The 15,599-nt window shown below is 38.6% G+C and overlaps 2 protein-coding genes across 2 annotated transcripts in view; one reads left to right on the top strand and one right to left on the bottom strand.

Moving 5' to 3' along the window:
• Positions 1 to 8,262, bottom strand: part of USP45 (ubiquitin specific peptidase 45) — a 72,902-nt gene extending 64,640 nt beyond the window's left edge. Inside the window, exons 1-2 of the mRNA XM_019643640.1 lie at positions 8,171 to 8,262; positions 3,480 to 3,589 (exon numbers count right to left, since the gene is read on the bottom strand). Coding sequence (XP_019499185.1) covers positions 3,480 to 3,579 — 100 coding nt within the window. The 5' untranslated portion in view covers positions 3,580 to 3,589; positions 8,171 to 8,262. The remainder of the gene's footprint in view (positions 1 to 3,479; positions 3,590 to 8,170) is intronic.
• A 4,378-nt stretch (positions 8,263 to 12,640) lies between these two features.
• Positions 12,641 to 15,599, top strand: part of LOC109383311 (thiosulfate sulfurtransferase like domain containing 3) — a 10,992-nt gene continuing 8,033 nt past the window's right edge. The window contains exon 1 of the mRNA XM_019643629.1: positions 12,641 to 12,758. Within this exon, the coding sequence (XP_019499174.1) occupies positions 12,686 to 12,758 (73 nt within the window). The 5' untranslated portion in view covers positions 12,641 to 12,685. The remainder of the gene's footprint in view (positions 12,759 to 15,599) is intronic.

Raw genomic sequence — 15,599 nt, 5'->3', positions numbered from 1 at the left:
ACACACACACACACACACACACACACACACACACACACACACAGTGCATGTATATCTGGTGAAATCTGAATAAGCGCTAAGGGTTGTATTGATGTCAGGTTCTGATTTTGATATTGTACTACAGAAATACAACACGTTAAATCAGGAGAGGTCAGGAGATGGGTGATGAGACCTTGTATATTTCTCTGCACCTTCCTGTGAATCTAAAATTAGGTGAAAAATAAAAGTTTAATAAATAAAATAAAGGAGATTACTTATTGAGCAACTACTATGTATCAAGCATTTTGAATGTTATTTTCTTTCCATTAAGATACACACGTAAAATCTTTTCACATAGACTATCTCTGCTATGATAGTATTTTCATCATCATTGGGAGAAAGGAAAAGCAGGAACAAAGAATGACTTAATTTATAGGAATAAGAATTCTCAGAATTCTCCTTCATGAATATTCCCAAATAACAAATGATTTTGTATGGTCCTTAACTGTCCTTTATAACAGTCCCACCCTGTGCACTGTGTGGAGACAAATGTTTTTAATTCTTCAAATAACCATATTCTTCTCCCAAGAGCACACTTTCATTTCTCCCAAATACCTGAACATTTCAATTTCTTCACCTCCAATATCCCAAACACCAAACCTACAACTGCCTGCCAAAATCAAACAACAAAGGGACTGAGTAACTTGAAGAGGGAAACAGGAGTATGTACATTTCAACTTTCTTCACTTACCTTTCTAAATGCAAAGCATTCCTTTTCACCTACTAGTTAACTAGAGAGAGGCCAAGCATTACCTCCATTTCATCCTGAAGGCTAAGAATATGATTCCTAACAAGTTATTTATAACAAAATATAATTTTAACAAAAATAATATGTAAATCTGATAAAAAGATTCAAAACTTCTAATTTTACACCAAGACCAAATTATAAGAATAGATATAAAAGGAGTAACTCTGAAGTCCTATGTTTGAAAAACAAAGACACATGTCATTAAAGAAAGGGATGTTCGGGGAAGACTGATAAATGACCACATAAGTTCAAGACCTAGAAATGGTTTACCACATGTCATTGTTTTGTTTGAGTTTTTATATTTCAAAATTCTAAGGGGAAAATCATTCCACACACCTTCTATATCATCTTTGGGGTGGGATGTGAGCAGGGTACAACTTAACCATTCTCTGATTCTATAATTCAGATTTATAAAACTGAAATTGTTAATAAATTGAAGATAAAAAGGCGTACTTTTTAAAAAAGAGACAACAGGACCAAAATGGAGTCATTTATGTTAAGCCCTATGTCACCAAACTGAGACTTAATACCTAACTTAATTACAGTTTCAGCCTCTCCCTGGAATGGAATCTTCAAACAGTCAATCTGGAATTACCTGGTCAACACTAGTAAAATAATCTGCTAGGACCACTAGTATCCCCTAAAGGAAGGTGACCTTGCCACAACAGATCTGCTTTTTGCCAGTGTAACTTCCTTGTCCGGTTCCCTTCTGTCTATAAAAGACTTTCATTTTCAACAGCTCCTTGGATCTCCTTTCTAAAACTGCTAAATGGGATGCTACCCAATTCATGAATCATTAAACAAAATCAGTAAGATCTTTAAAGTTTATTCAGTTGAATTACTTTAAATAGGTTCCAGGCCCCTGAATTAAATCTATTAGCTTTTAAATGTCTCAACCATATATACTTTCTATAAGTAAATTTAAAAGTTTGAAGTTTTCCTACAAGAGCTAACCAGTATTTAAAATGGAACTATCTTTTGTGGAGTGAAAATATAAAAAATTTCCTTCTGTGTTAATAAGCAAATTTCCTTAGTTTTCTATAATTTGGTTAATCATATAATTTCATTTGACAAGAGGGTCCTCTAGAGATTCTTGAATAAAAATAGAAAATACATTAAAGACTACAGTTGTTTCACATGAACAAATAAAAAACAGTAATCCAAATCTCCATGTTTTCCACTTTAATATTAATAAGTTTTCCAGGAGTTCTACCAGTTAGCAAATGGTGGCATAAAATCAATATTTCCCCTTTCTCCTTTATTTAAGGGCAAAAAGAACATGAAATAAATACACTAAGTTCGTTTTCAGAGAAAGCAGGAGACAGCTGAATAGCCAAGTCACAAATAAAGCGGGAGGGCTCCCACATCAGAGCAGCAGAGATCAGACAGGAGTGCACAGAGAAGGAAGCAGAGAGGATGCTGCAGCTATTGATTTCAGAGGGAACGACGTAAGCTTCACAGATGGAACAAAACCTAGATCTCTGTGCTGCAACCACGGTGGCAGGGCTCCCTGACAGCCAATTTCGTTTTGAGTAGAGACAAAAGGGAATTTCTCATTCGCTGAAAAACAAAAAAGCAGCCATATCTGCAGGAAACAGTCTTGTCTCTGGCAGTTAGGGATAAGGGATACTTTGGACACTGAAAAAACTCAGGGCTGCATAACCCTGTTGGTTGGAAAGAAGTAAAGGTTAAATGAGCGCAAACTCAAAATTCCAGTTAGGTCTCAACAGAGTGCTGGCCCTCCTTCCTACATAAAAGCTCTAAAATTTACTGGTCCAAGAATAGCAACCCTCCTTCAACAAATGGGTAATCAAAGAAAAACCAAAGCAGCAAATTCTATGCGAAGATAACATAAGAAAAAGAAAAGAAGGAAGGAGAAGGAAAATCATGGCAGAGCAATCTCTGTCATAAAATAAAAACACAAAACAGAAGCAAACACTCTAGCAAAGGTGGCAAAACAATAGGAAATGACGGGCAGAGTTCAGGAAAGAAGTGGAAGAAAAAAGAAAACACAAAAATGAAGGCGACACAGACAATGCTGAAAACACAGCAAAGGATACAAATGAAAACAGCAAGGAAAATGAAAAGGGAATAGGAGTTTTACAGGATTTGAGAAAAAATAACTATGGAAGGTAGGCAAAAGAGAGTTAACATAAGAATAATCAGAAAAAAAGAAAAAAAAGAAAGAAAAAAAAAAGAATAATCAGAATCCCTGAAGAAAACCCTATTAACAGAGAGAACAAATATTTAAAGATAAAAAGACTTCCTTTAACACAGCAATCTAGCTATCCTGAAACACTATCCAAGTTAAATCACATAAAAATGGAAATAAATTTGAAACATCTTTTTAAATGGATAGCTGAATTAGTAAAACAGTAAAGAAAATCCTCCCAGGCCAAAGCAAGCCCTGAAGCCAGCAGCTCCCCAGGGTCATCTGCCAACCTTAGTGGCTTGAAGAGCTTGGTTTTAACAAGCCATGAGAAACAGAACAACAAAAAAAGAAGCCAATTCTAAGTTACTTTATAAACTAAACAAAATCTCAATAAAAACACCAACAGGATATTTTAGAATTAGTCAAGCTAATTTTAAAATTCATCCAGAAAATGGTAAAAAGAGCAAAGGATTTATTAATTAAAAACATACAATTTCCTTTCTGCAACACATATTTAGGATGCCAGATATCACAACTTACCAGCAATGTCATCTGAAGAGTCTTCATCATGAGATATAGCAGGCCTTTTACTTCTTTTGGCTTTCTCGGGTAAAGCTTTGGATGGCTCTTTCACCCGCATCTGTTATTTACTGAAAGGTAGGGGATAAAAATGAATACACTTTAATCCTCAAAATCAAAATTTTATGTACTTCACTTAATGCACATTAAAATTGAAATGACTTCAACTTTAATTGGTCTACTAAGTCAACAGAGGAAGAAGAGCAGAAAGGCAACTGAAACCAAAGAAATCTTTATTAAACCAATATACAAATGGCACATTACATTTGAGTTTTACCAACGACTACCTAGGCATATGCAGACAGGTGAATGAAAAAACTAAAGTTTTGACCAACTGAATACGTGTTGCTTCTGGGTTATGTGCCCCCCCTTATCCCTTCTCCTGTTCCACTAGCTAGGAAACACTGGGTTGTCAGAAAAGTCACGATGCATTTTTGCAACGAAAAACATAGAAAAAATACGTAATGATTTTTCTGACAACCCAATAGTAGGAGCTAAAAAAGCCACAATGTCCCAGGGATGGAAACCATGTGCCAAGCACAGTAGAGCCACCCTACGTACACTGTATGACCGAGTGCTGGACTACTGAGAAATACATTTCTATCTTTTTAAGCTACTGCCATATTTTTCTAATTACAAATTATGAAAAATTTTAAACTTCACAAAAGTTAAAAGAACAGTATAATGAAGATCCACATCTACAACATTTTGCCACATTTGTTCTAAATATTAATGTGCATATATATGTATGTTTTTGCTCAACTATTTGAAAGTTGCAGAACATGTATCTCTTAAGAATAAAGATATCATTATCACATCTAAGAAAATGAACAACTCCCTAATATTATCTCATATCCCATCATATACTGATTTCTCCAGCTGACCCAAAAGTGTCTTCTCTATGGTTTTTTAAATAAGGATTCAATCAAGGTTTGTACTTTGTAATGGTTGTCACTTTAGTATCGTTTAATCTATAACTGTCCCTCCCATAAAAGATGGAGAGTTAACTTTCCTAAAACACTAGCTTTTTGAAGAGATCAGGGCAACCCATATGAGTCGCCTTGGAGATCTTGTTAAAATGTGGGTTTTGACTCAATACATCTGGCACAAGACCTGCAATTCTGCCAAACAAGTTCCCAATGGGGAGCCATTGCTGGGGGTCCACAGACAATTTCAGTAGCAAGGTTGTATAATGTCCCACACTGAATTTGACTGTTTTTTTCATGGTGTTACTTACCTCTCTCTTACATTTCTTAAAAACTCAGTTAATTCTCAAAATTTGAGATACAAGTTAAGCATTTTTTAAACTACTACATTTTAGAGTCTCTGTTAAAGAGCTTAGCCTAAACCCTATCTAATATCACCCGGCTCCATGGCTACATGGTAATTTTCATGGTTATTTGTTTATTTGCTTTTATTGATCAAGGCGGAAGACTCTTCAATTCAGTAATAAATTCTGAATCTTGATTTAGTCATACCATGTTCCACATAAGGGAGCTTTTGCGTTTACCACTTTAAGAGCCATTTTTTTAAGTCCAAGGGTCATAGACTATTGAACTGAGCTGCGTCAAATTAAGGCCTTAAGGGTCACAGAGATACACAAGGCCTCTGAGTTCCTTGACCACTTCATTTCTGACTGCCTTCTGCCTCAAACTTCGTCATCCACTTACCCCTACAGTTCCACCTTGCAAAATCACTAATTCAAGTATTCCATTCTCTGATCACAACTTCAAGTTCTTCCAGATTATTTGATCAGCCACTCCTATACTCCTTTAGTGTCCAGGATAACAAGAGGCTGCATCTCAACAAGTGTTTCCAGGATCACTGCAGAAGGGCAGGGAGAACGGGGCATGGCAAGTGTAGTGCTGATTCTTTATTTTTTTTTTTTCTGTTTGAATTTAATGAGTTTACATCAAAAAATTAGGTAGTCATTTTACATTTAAGGAATAAAAATATTAAAATACAAAGAGTGAAAGCATTTTAACCAAGTTTACATTTCTTTTTGCTATGGTTTTTAACAATTCATCTCTTCATATCCTACTGCAATGTGCAAATGCATTTGCAGCACCCATTACAATCATGAAACTAAACATAAGGAAGTACATTGTTAATAACGGCCCTCAGGGGAAACTGATTTACTGTCTATTAAAAACTCTACGGTATATAAGCATTACACAATAATGCTACTTTAACCACCTTTTATCACAAGAATCATCACCAAAGTTTTCTGGAAATGAGTCCACATAAGAATTAATATTTAGAATGTAACTATCATGTCATGAATACAACTTCAGACTTTCCATGGTACCACTGTCTTCTAAAGCATCATTGCCATGATTTCATGGAGTGCTGATTCTTGAAGTTTCACTTGGAAGTGACACACGTGACGTCACGTCTGCTCATATTTTATTGGCCAAAACAAGACATATGGTCACATCTAACTTCAAGTAGATATGCGGGGTGGGTCGGGGGAGGGGGTGTTTACAAATACAAAGAGTGCAATTTTATCATGTACCCAGGAGGAACAGAATACGTGTGCACAGCTTGAATGACTACCTCATCAACCCTTTAGGAAAACCCCAATCCTAGATAAAGCCAATTAACCACTTTCTCCATATCTGTATCCAAATAGGTTAAAGAAAGTCTCATAAGAAAGCAAATTAGGTCCACTAAATTCATAACCACAATCTCAAATGGATCAGGACATCTTGTTATCTATTACACCTTCTGGTCAACTTACTTACCTAGTCGTCACACAGCAATTTGAAAAACCTTTTTCACTCAGCCAAACATCCAACTCCTCCATATCCCTATTCCTCAAAATAAAATCTAGTCTCTTACTTTACTGAGGAAAGAGACATTATCAGATGGCAAATATGATCTTTCCACCTCCAAACTTACAAATGTACCTCCAACTATTTTAACTTGATATCCTGAGAAGATATAGACATAACCACAGAAGCCAGGAAAAATGGCCCATGAGAAACTAGCCATGTCTTTTTTCCCCAATTACAGATAAACTCCTGATATATGAACATTAACATATAGATAATGCTGGCAGAATAAAAAAAAAAAAAAAAAAGAACCTGGTATTTGACCTGGAATCTGTACAAGACCTGTGCCTTTTTTCAAAAAATGCTAACTGAAACTTAACTTGGCAATTTCCAGTGATTTTTCTGACATATACAATATGTCTAAACATACAGAATCATTTTGGATAGTAATCCACAGTTTAACAATCACTTATCTGTATAGCTTTCTTTTTCAATTCCCCTCTAAACCAAAAAGAGACAAGTTCAATTATTAGAGCTTCAAATACTTTCTATCAATAGTGTCTGGGGAGTTCCAAGATTCACTAGAAGAACTCACAAAACACAGCATATAGTTGTACTCACAGCTAACATTTATTACAGCAATGTGCAATAGTATGGACACACGGCCTGATCATAATGGGAAAAAGCACAGGTGAAGTCTGGATGAATCCATCTGCAGCTTCCTTATGTTCTGTTCTCCCCATCCCAGAAGAGGTCAAATCCAACATCTCTGCAATGTTTCTGCTCAGGGAAGCCCATTACAGGCTCGCATACCCAGGATTTTTATGGGGGCTGGTAACCTCAGCACAAATCATATTGTACAGCATAAACTATATTGTGCCCAGATGCCAAACAAGGGCTAACTTTGCAAGCAGGCCTTTCTAAAGATAACTCTTCAGCACAAATACATTCTGGCCATTTTTCTCCAGTGGTTTCCCAACCAGTTTTCAGTTTTCAACTTCAGCATTACTCTAACATGTCTTTTCTTTTAACGTAGGATGTACAACTAAGTTGTTTAGAAATGTTTAATTTTTAAAAAACAAGTTATGTGGGAGAAAAAGCCCACAGTCTCAAAAAACAATTTTCCCCCCTATTCTTGGCCAATTATTTTCAGCGGTTGGGGTGAAGAGGGGGGTAGATTGGGACCCAACTCTCCGTGTAGATACCAGGCTCAAAAAAGATGAACAGCACTCACTTTTACTGTGCGCATCACGCTCGGTTCTACACTTCAATGATACTAACCCCATTTAATCCCCACAACCACCTTATGAGATCGGTTACTATTATTTTCCCCACTTTACACTTGATGAAACTGGGACACACAGAGGTTACGTTAAGTGCGGTGCAGAGGTTTCGGAGCCAGTGAATTGGTGGATGGGGGATCTGGACCCAGGGAGTCCGTTCTCCAGGGCTTCTAACACTGCACGAGGCTGCCAAAAACCCTTGGGTAGTCACGCTTGCTCAGGTCACTAAAAAAAAAAACACCCCAAGTTTCTGAAGAGGAAATGCGTAGTGAGGAGAGCGCTGAATCAAGGCCGGAAAGGTGCCGGGCCCGCGGTCAAGGTGAGGCGGGGACTCGGGCTCCTCCCTGCAGGCCCCTCTCCCGCCCCTACGCCCCCGGCTCCTCCCGCCGCCGCCCGAACGCGGGGCTGGCCCCGCCGCGCTCACGCGGCCCTACGTGACTGCCTGGTGCTCCCAAGTATCGGGAAGACGAGGGCGCGTAGGGGCCTCTCTCCCAGGCCCGTCACGCCACCAGGGGTCGGGGTCGTGAAAATAAAGATCGAGAAACTGCAGCGACCCCATCGCCGCGGTGACCCCATTGCCATACACCCGACTCACCCCGGCGGGCCTTGCCTCCGCGTCTACAACCACACGAGACTGCGCCTGCGCGGCTGTCCCGGCCGGCAGGGGCGGGGCCTCTGTGGCCGCCCCCACGTCTGGGCAGGCTGGGGACAGCCCCTCGCTTGGCTGCGTACCCAGAGTGGGGCGTGCACGGGGCGTGGATGGGGCGGGCCCGGCTCGGGTCGCGCCTATGTTCTCTACGGCGGCAGAACCCGGCAGGCCCCGACTCATCAGACTAATAGCAATAGATTCCCAATTGAAGTGCATAGCTCTGGACTTCTCAGAGTCGGGATTAAATCCTATTTGTTGCTGCGCGCCTGCTGGGACAGCCTCCGACTTCCCTCCGTCATACTCTTCTGTACAATAAAGTCACGGCTGACATCCATCATATATTGTTACCTTGCTTTTCTTATTATTGTCTTATCTGTCGTTTTCACTTCCTTACTAGACAGGACATTTCTTGATCTACACCTATACCTCTTCGAAGCTCGATTATCGGTTAAAGTGGTCTGCACATTGCGTATGTTTAGTAAAAGTAGTTGGTTTGAAAATAACTGAATGATATGGCAAATATCAACACTAGGTATAGATAAGCTCTACAAGTCTTGTCATCTGTCAGAACTCTTCAACAGGGATCAGGTGTGGCATTAGGGATAGCGCTTTGGGTTACAAGTCAAAAGATACCAGAGATCAACGAAAAAACTCTGGATTTTTCCTTAAAAACTAATTCATTTTTCACGAAATAGTTAAAATCATTTCCATGTAGAGAATTTGGCAAAGGAGGTTACTAGATGTTTACATTGTATGTATGGAAACCATTCAGCAAATATAACAGTACAAGTTTGCCAGTCAATGTGCTAAGTATAGGGATACATAATTATGTTTTATGGTAGGGGGATTTTTTTTTACCCAGAGAAAAAGAAAATATTTCCCAAATAAGAATAAGTGTGTTGTGTAATTTAGAAGTCAAAATTGTCTACTTTATAAATTAAAAGTTTTCATTTATTTTAACATCAGATTTGAAGCAGAACATGGGGGTGGGGTGGGGAACACATGCAAACTTCAGATCATCAAAGTAATTTGCATACTAAATTGCATTGCAGTGAAAAGAATGTTTTAAAAATTATCATATAGTGGAATTCAATTTACATTAAAAAAAGAAGGGACTGAATTAGAATATGAAAATTTAGCTTCTCTTCCTCATAAAAAGAAATTTAGGGATTATGTAAACCACCATACAATACTTAAATTTTTCTTGGAAATTACAAAATTCCAAAACTTTCTTGATTTCCAGTAGATGTACCCTTAACGTGACCAAAATCTCCAAAGACTGCAATCTCCATTTAAAAACTTGGGATGAGTTAGGGAAAATTGTCTAACACTAAGTTTTTATTTCTTATGATCTTCAAATTATTTATCTTTCAACTTAATTGAAAGTAAAATTTACTCTTTGATGGATTCCTCAAAGGGAGGAAATCATTTTTAAACGGTACCCAGTAAGTATATATTCAATGCTATCTCAAAGACATTATGACAAAACATCAAATAAAAATACAAATTTGCTTGAGATCAGCTAACTGTGTATGTATTTCAAATAATATTAAACATCTTCATTTACCATCGTTCTGTCTGGAAATATATGAAATATTTTGCTAAGCTATAAGTTGTACATATATCTCTTAATTTTTTCTTGTGTATTTTTATTTATTTTTAAGATTTTTTTTTTAAATTGGGAAATTGGGGGATGGGAACAGCTCTGGGGAATTAGGGAAGCGGAACAGACAAATTGCTGTCCTTTTCTTCTTCAGTCTAGTTGTGGGGGACATTGCTTCACTGGCCCAAGTTGGCACCATCATTGCGCTCTTCCCAGGTGAGGCAGATCAGTCGCCGGCTTCCAGACAGCCGCTCACAGTGGCTGCTGGCCGCTCACGCTGGCTGCTGGCTACACACGATAGCCCATGGCAACCCACTGCAGCAGAAGCTGCAGCCTACGCCGTCGCNTTCAGCATCTTAGCTGTAGAGGGCAGTGTCACTGGCCCTCATATGTGGGATCCGAACCGGGGCCCTCTGGCGTCCCAAGCCAGCTCTTAACCAATGCACCACTTGGTCGACCCTCTTGTGTATTTTTAAAAGCTCACTGTTATAAAAGTAATACATTATAGTTTAGTATAAAGTTCATCTTTTTCTCCTTCCCACACTCCCATTTCCTTTACTCAGAGGTAACATTTTCTCTCCTCTGTTCGCTGTTTTTTATGTATAGTTTCAGGAATTGTCTATACATTTGTACCATGTTTTTATATGATTACCATTTGTTAAAAGAGAACACAGTCAGAATACATTACAGTCTACTTTCTATTCTACAACTTGATTTTTTTTGCCTGACCTTGGACATATCTCCACATTAGCCTCATTCTTTTGATTAATTGCTTAGGACTCCAATGAATGGATGTATCTTTTTTTCCCAATCAGTCCCTTATTAGTGTATATTGATATTTACTTACTTGTGCAAATATTTTCAGTAGATAGACTATTAACAGTGGAAATGCTGAAAAACAGTTGCATGAAAAGCAATTAATTTTCTAAGTTTTCATTTGATTTTTTTCTAATATTTGGCGGCTTGAAGTAGACTTAGAAAGAAATGGAAAAAATCCCAAGTTTCTTAATAATCCCCTCCTTTCCTATTGCCTTTCACTTACATTATGGCAAAAATAAAATGAGTTATTTGAAAATTAATGATTCATACCAACAGCATTTCTAGACCTTTCCCAGAAGAGTTAAACTGTTTCTCTCCCTTTCATCCCACTTTAAACCTTGCTGACTCTCTTGAAAGGAAGAACTCAGACACTTGTCCAAGGAGCAATGATCAAGACTGAGTTTCTTTTGATGAAATATATATATATTTTATTTTATTTTATTTTATTTTTTTGCTCTAAGGATTCCTAAATAAACCAAGTTTGACATTGAGCTAGGTATAGGAGGACATATTCATCTTTTCAGAAAAAAAGTAACACCAGAAAATATTTCTCAAATAATTAGTCATGACCATTGGGAAAAACTTGTTTAGCAATACAGGCTCTTGCAAAAACACAAATCTAATTAAATGTGATTCAATGAGGCCAAGTACATTGTGTCCATATCTGTGGCCATACTACCTGTGTTTTATGCTGCATATCTTGTTTCAAAGTTAATCCACAAAATAGATTACACAGAGACTTTGGTTAAACCCCGAATAGTTGTAAAAACATAATGTAAGTGATATTATTGCTATAGAATTTGAAGTGATTTTATTAATTATTAAATTATTGGAAACAATAACTTAGAAGTGCATGAAATTATTTCTTGGACACATACTTTAATAATTTCATTTAGAAATTAAGAATTTTCACTGTGAATGAATTTACAGTTAATATAGCTTTCACTGTGCTTGGAAACCAAGTTGAGAATAAATTGAAAACAAAGTAATAAAAAATTTTACATGGTAGGCTGAATAATCTCCCCCTCAAAGATGTTCTAATTCCTGAACATGATGTTACCTAGCATGGAAAGAGGACTTCGCAGATATGACTAAATTAAGGATCTTGAGATGTGGCTCTATCTTAGGTTATCTGAGTGGTCCCAGTGTAATCACAAAGATCCTTATAAAAGGGGGACAGGAGATCAGAGGAAGAGAAAAGGATGTGACAACAGAGGCAGGGGACAAAGTTAGAGATTTGAAGATGCTAAACTGCTGGCTTTGAAGATGGGGAGGGGGACCACTAACCAAGGAATGCAGGCAGCCCCTAGTAGATGGAAAAGATAAGGAAAGAAATCCTCCCCTAGAGCCTTCAGAAGGAACACAATCTTGTTGACACCTTAATTTTAGCCAAGTGAAACTTCTGACCTACAGAACTGCAGATAATAAATTTGTATTGTTTTAAGCCAGTAAGTTTGTCGTAATGTTACAGTGGCATTTGGAAACTAACACATTTTTAAAAATAGTTGGACCTAACCTAACAAAGCTATTATTAAAAATATAGTCAAATATCATCAAGTTGTGGTGAAAAAATGAAAGCATGAGATTATCTTAATACTGACATCTGTTCAACCAGCTATTAGATTTAAGAGCAATTCTGAGGAAAGAGCCCATGTCGTTTGCTTTAATCCAATATATGAGAATTCTGTTAAAACAGTAACTTGGAGAAAAATATTTGCCTTAAATCTTTAAATATTATCTTAGGTACATTTTCTACTTTATACCTTTAAACTTTGTCTCACCTTTAAAAACTAATAATCAAAAACAACAACAAAAAAGCAAACCTAGCCCTTAGTTTCTTTCCACACGATTTTAAATTTTAAAGCAGGGCACGTTTGGGTCAGCGATTACGCCTTGTGGCACTACCCGGTTCGGCCGGTGCCTGGCTGGGGGGCGCTCAAGAGCCCGGCGCGGCTCGCCTGGGGGCCGGTGGAGGGGGAGGAGTAGGAGCAGGAGCAGGAAGAGGAAGTGGTCAGGATCCCGGCGGACGCGAGCAGGCAATGCCGCTGCCACGGTTGCTGCTTGGCAGTGCGCGCCGCTGGATCCTCGGGTCCGCGGACGCTGCGCTGTGGGGTGAGCTCGGTGGTCCCTGGGGAGAGGGAGAGCACCTAACCTGGCGCCCCAGGGAAGGGATGGCATGGTTGGGGGCGATCGCTTCTTTAGACTTGCAGTTAAAAGTCAGACCCATTACTCTCGGTCCCTGGGGATTTAGCGCCCGTTTACAGTATTCGTTCCTGCAGATCCCGGGGTACTGGCGTCTGGGGCTGCCCTGGGGGACGCAGGAAGGGTGGTAAACATTGCTCTAGGGAGATCGCGTAGGAAGGTATTTACAAAGGTATTGGTGCTCGACTGAGCAATAAAGGTCAATTCGCAACTCTGGAAGCAAGCCGGATGGCCAGTTCCTGCCTGGGAGAGAGGTAATGACGAGCCCAGCCTTGTGAGTTACACTTGTGACCCACTAGAGAGCAGCGCTCATGGCTTGATGGAACATTCACCTAGAATTATATAGCATGTTAGAAATATAAAAGCACCACCCCTAATTTTACAGATGGCGGAACAGACGACAGAGGGCGAAGGTAGTTAGTGGAGGCGGTGGGTCTAGAACTCATAGCAAGCCTCCAGCACCTTTGCTTTACATGCCGCCTCTCCTTTAGCAACAACTGTTGTTTCTGGACGCAGGTCTGGGGTGCCGGCATAACACTGTCTCCCATCCCCCTGTCCTCCCCACTCCTACCCCTCTCTGCCCAGGTATTCCATTTTAACTGTTGGTACCTCCTCTGTAGTTTAAGATGTACTTTTTTTTTTCTATGTAAATTCTTCGTTGTTTAGTATTACCTTTGTCCAGCAATCATTTATTGAGCGCCTGATCTGCCAGACCTCCTGGGGGATACAGCCTCTAAAGTTCACTATTTTGGGGGGCAGGGGGAGAGAGACACAAGTAAACAATCATCACAAAAAGCCCAGTCTAGTGAGACTGTAATGGGAAGAATAACTGACTCTTCCTGAGTTGGAGAAAGTGTTAGAGAAAAAGTGCCTTTTCATTTTAAAAATTCAAGTAATATATGATTATATTAAAACAGACAAACAATAAAGCACAGCCTAAGCCCCTTTTATACAGCTCCCCATCCCACTCTCCACCCAGATACTGTTTGGTACAAATCCTTCTAAACACTTTTCTATGCTTATACATAAACAAATGTACACATAAAATACTACATATATGTGTTCTGTAGAATATAAATCTATATTATAGATCACATTTTATGTATTATAATGTGTTCTGTATACTTTTCTGTAATTTTTTTCTCGCTTAGGTATTCTGTTGGGTCCAGATAATCAATAAAGAGGCTGGATGTCAAATTAAAGTTTAAAGTTCCGAAGATTTTATTAAGCTGAGCTCAGCAATCGCCCCTCCGACTAAGGAGAAAACGGTCCCGAGGTCTCAGTGGGTAGGGTTTTTATAAGGTGGGGGTTAAACGTAAAGTAAATTACAGACACTAAAAAGAATGTTTAGTTATTTTAGTTAAAACTACCTCCCGCTGTTGCAACAGTGTTGTTATGTCCAGTTTGTCTTAACAGTACATTGTGACCCGGGTTGATAAAGTTAGTTTGTTTCAAGGCCTCCTGAAATGTTAGCATGAAGGAGGTAGAGGAAGGGGGAACTGCAAGGCCTGAGAAAGGGGGAGGAAGGGGGAACTTTAAGGCCTGAGGAATGTTTTTCTTTAACCTTTTATTCCCCAGTAGAAGCAAAGCAGGTGTACAGAAGCAAAAAGAGCTATTAGTTCCTGTGAAATGGTCTAAACCAGTTGGGCAAAACTACTTCTGCAAAACATTTTTAATATTTCTGTTGCAACCCATTTCTTGTAAAGCTAGGTGTTTTATTGTCTTAACGGGAAGTTCTGCTTAGAGTCTAGCTGGAGTAGCTGAAGTATGATTTTTAAAAGTGAGCCTGTCCGGCTAAGTCTGTCTGGCCTAGGGTCTGGGCCGAGATCCTTACAATTCAGAAGCTTTCCATGACCACACATATAACTCTTTTAACCACTGCATATATTCCATAGTATGAATTACCACAGTTTATTTATCCAGTTCGCTATTGATGAACATTTTGGTTTCCAATTTTTTGCTATTATAAAAAGTTCAATAATTATCACTGTACCTGCCTCTTTGTGTTATGTCCAAGTATTTTACTAGAATAGATCCCTAGAAGTGGAATTGTTGGATCAAAGTAGTGGTGACAAGTGGCGTTTAACTGGGTTGTAAAGGAGAGTAAGAGTGTGCCAGGTAGACAGGAGGGAGAAAGGTATGCTCTTCAGAAGGAACAGTATGCATAAATCATGAAGGAAAAGTGAAAAGAGATATTTACTGATTGTACTATATAGATTCTTTAAACCTCACAGCAATTCTAAAAGGTTAAATAATATTATTCCTATTTTACACAAAGTAAGTTCCAGAGGGTTTAATTAATCTGCCTAGAGTTACAGAGCTAAGTGGGCGAGCCAGAATTTGAACATAGTTTTTCTGATAATAAAATCCTATTCTTTACTACTATAAAAATGTAGTTAGAGCACATGTTTACTTTTTTCCTGTGCTACAACCCATGTTTGTTTATATGTTTGGTTTAATTTGTTTAGTATATTTCAAGGTATAGTTATATCTGGTAAATACTAAGATCTGGGTAATAAGATTTAATGTCATCGCTTTTTTTGGCCAAGAAAAATGTTTCAAAATTATGGATTGATAGAAATTCTACTTGGAAGCCATCTTAGAAATAGTATAACTCAGGCAGGCGGAGTGGCACGTTGGTTAAGAGTTGGCTTGGGAAGCCAGAGAGCCCCAGTTCAGATCCCACATATGAGGGCCAGTGACACTGCCCTCTACAGCTAAGATGCTGAACAACAGCTCAACCTGGAGCTG

The sequence above is a fragment of the Hipposideros armiger genome, unplaced genomic scaffold (assembly GCF_001890085.2).
Source record: "Hipposideros armiger isolate ML-2016 unplaced genomic scaffold, ASM189008v1 scaffold_81, whole genome shotgun sequence".
Taxonomy (NCBI): Eukaryota; Metazoa; Chordata; class Mammalia; order Chiroptera; family Hipposideridae; genus Hipposideros; species Hipposideros armiger.
The sequence above is the reverse complement of the archived record's forward strand: the minus strand, read 5'-3'. Positions and strand labels throughout refer to the sequence as shown.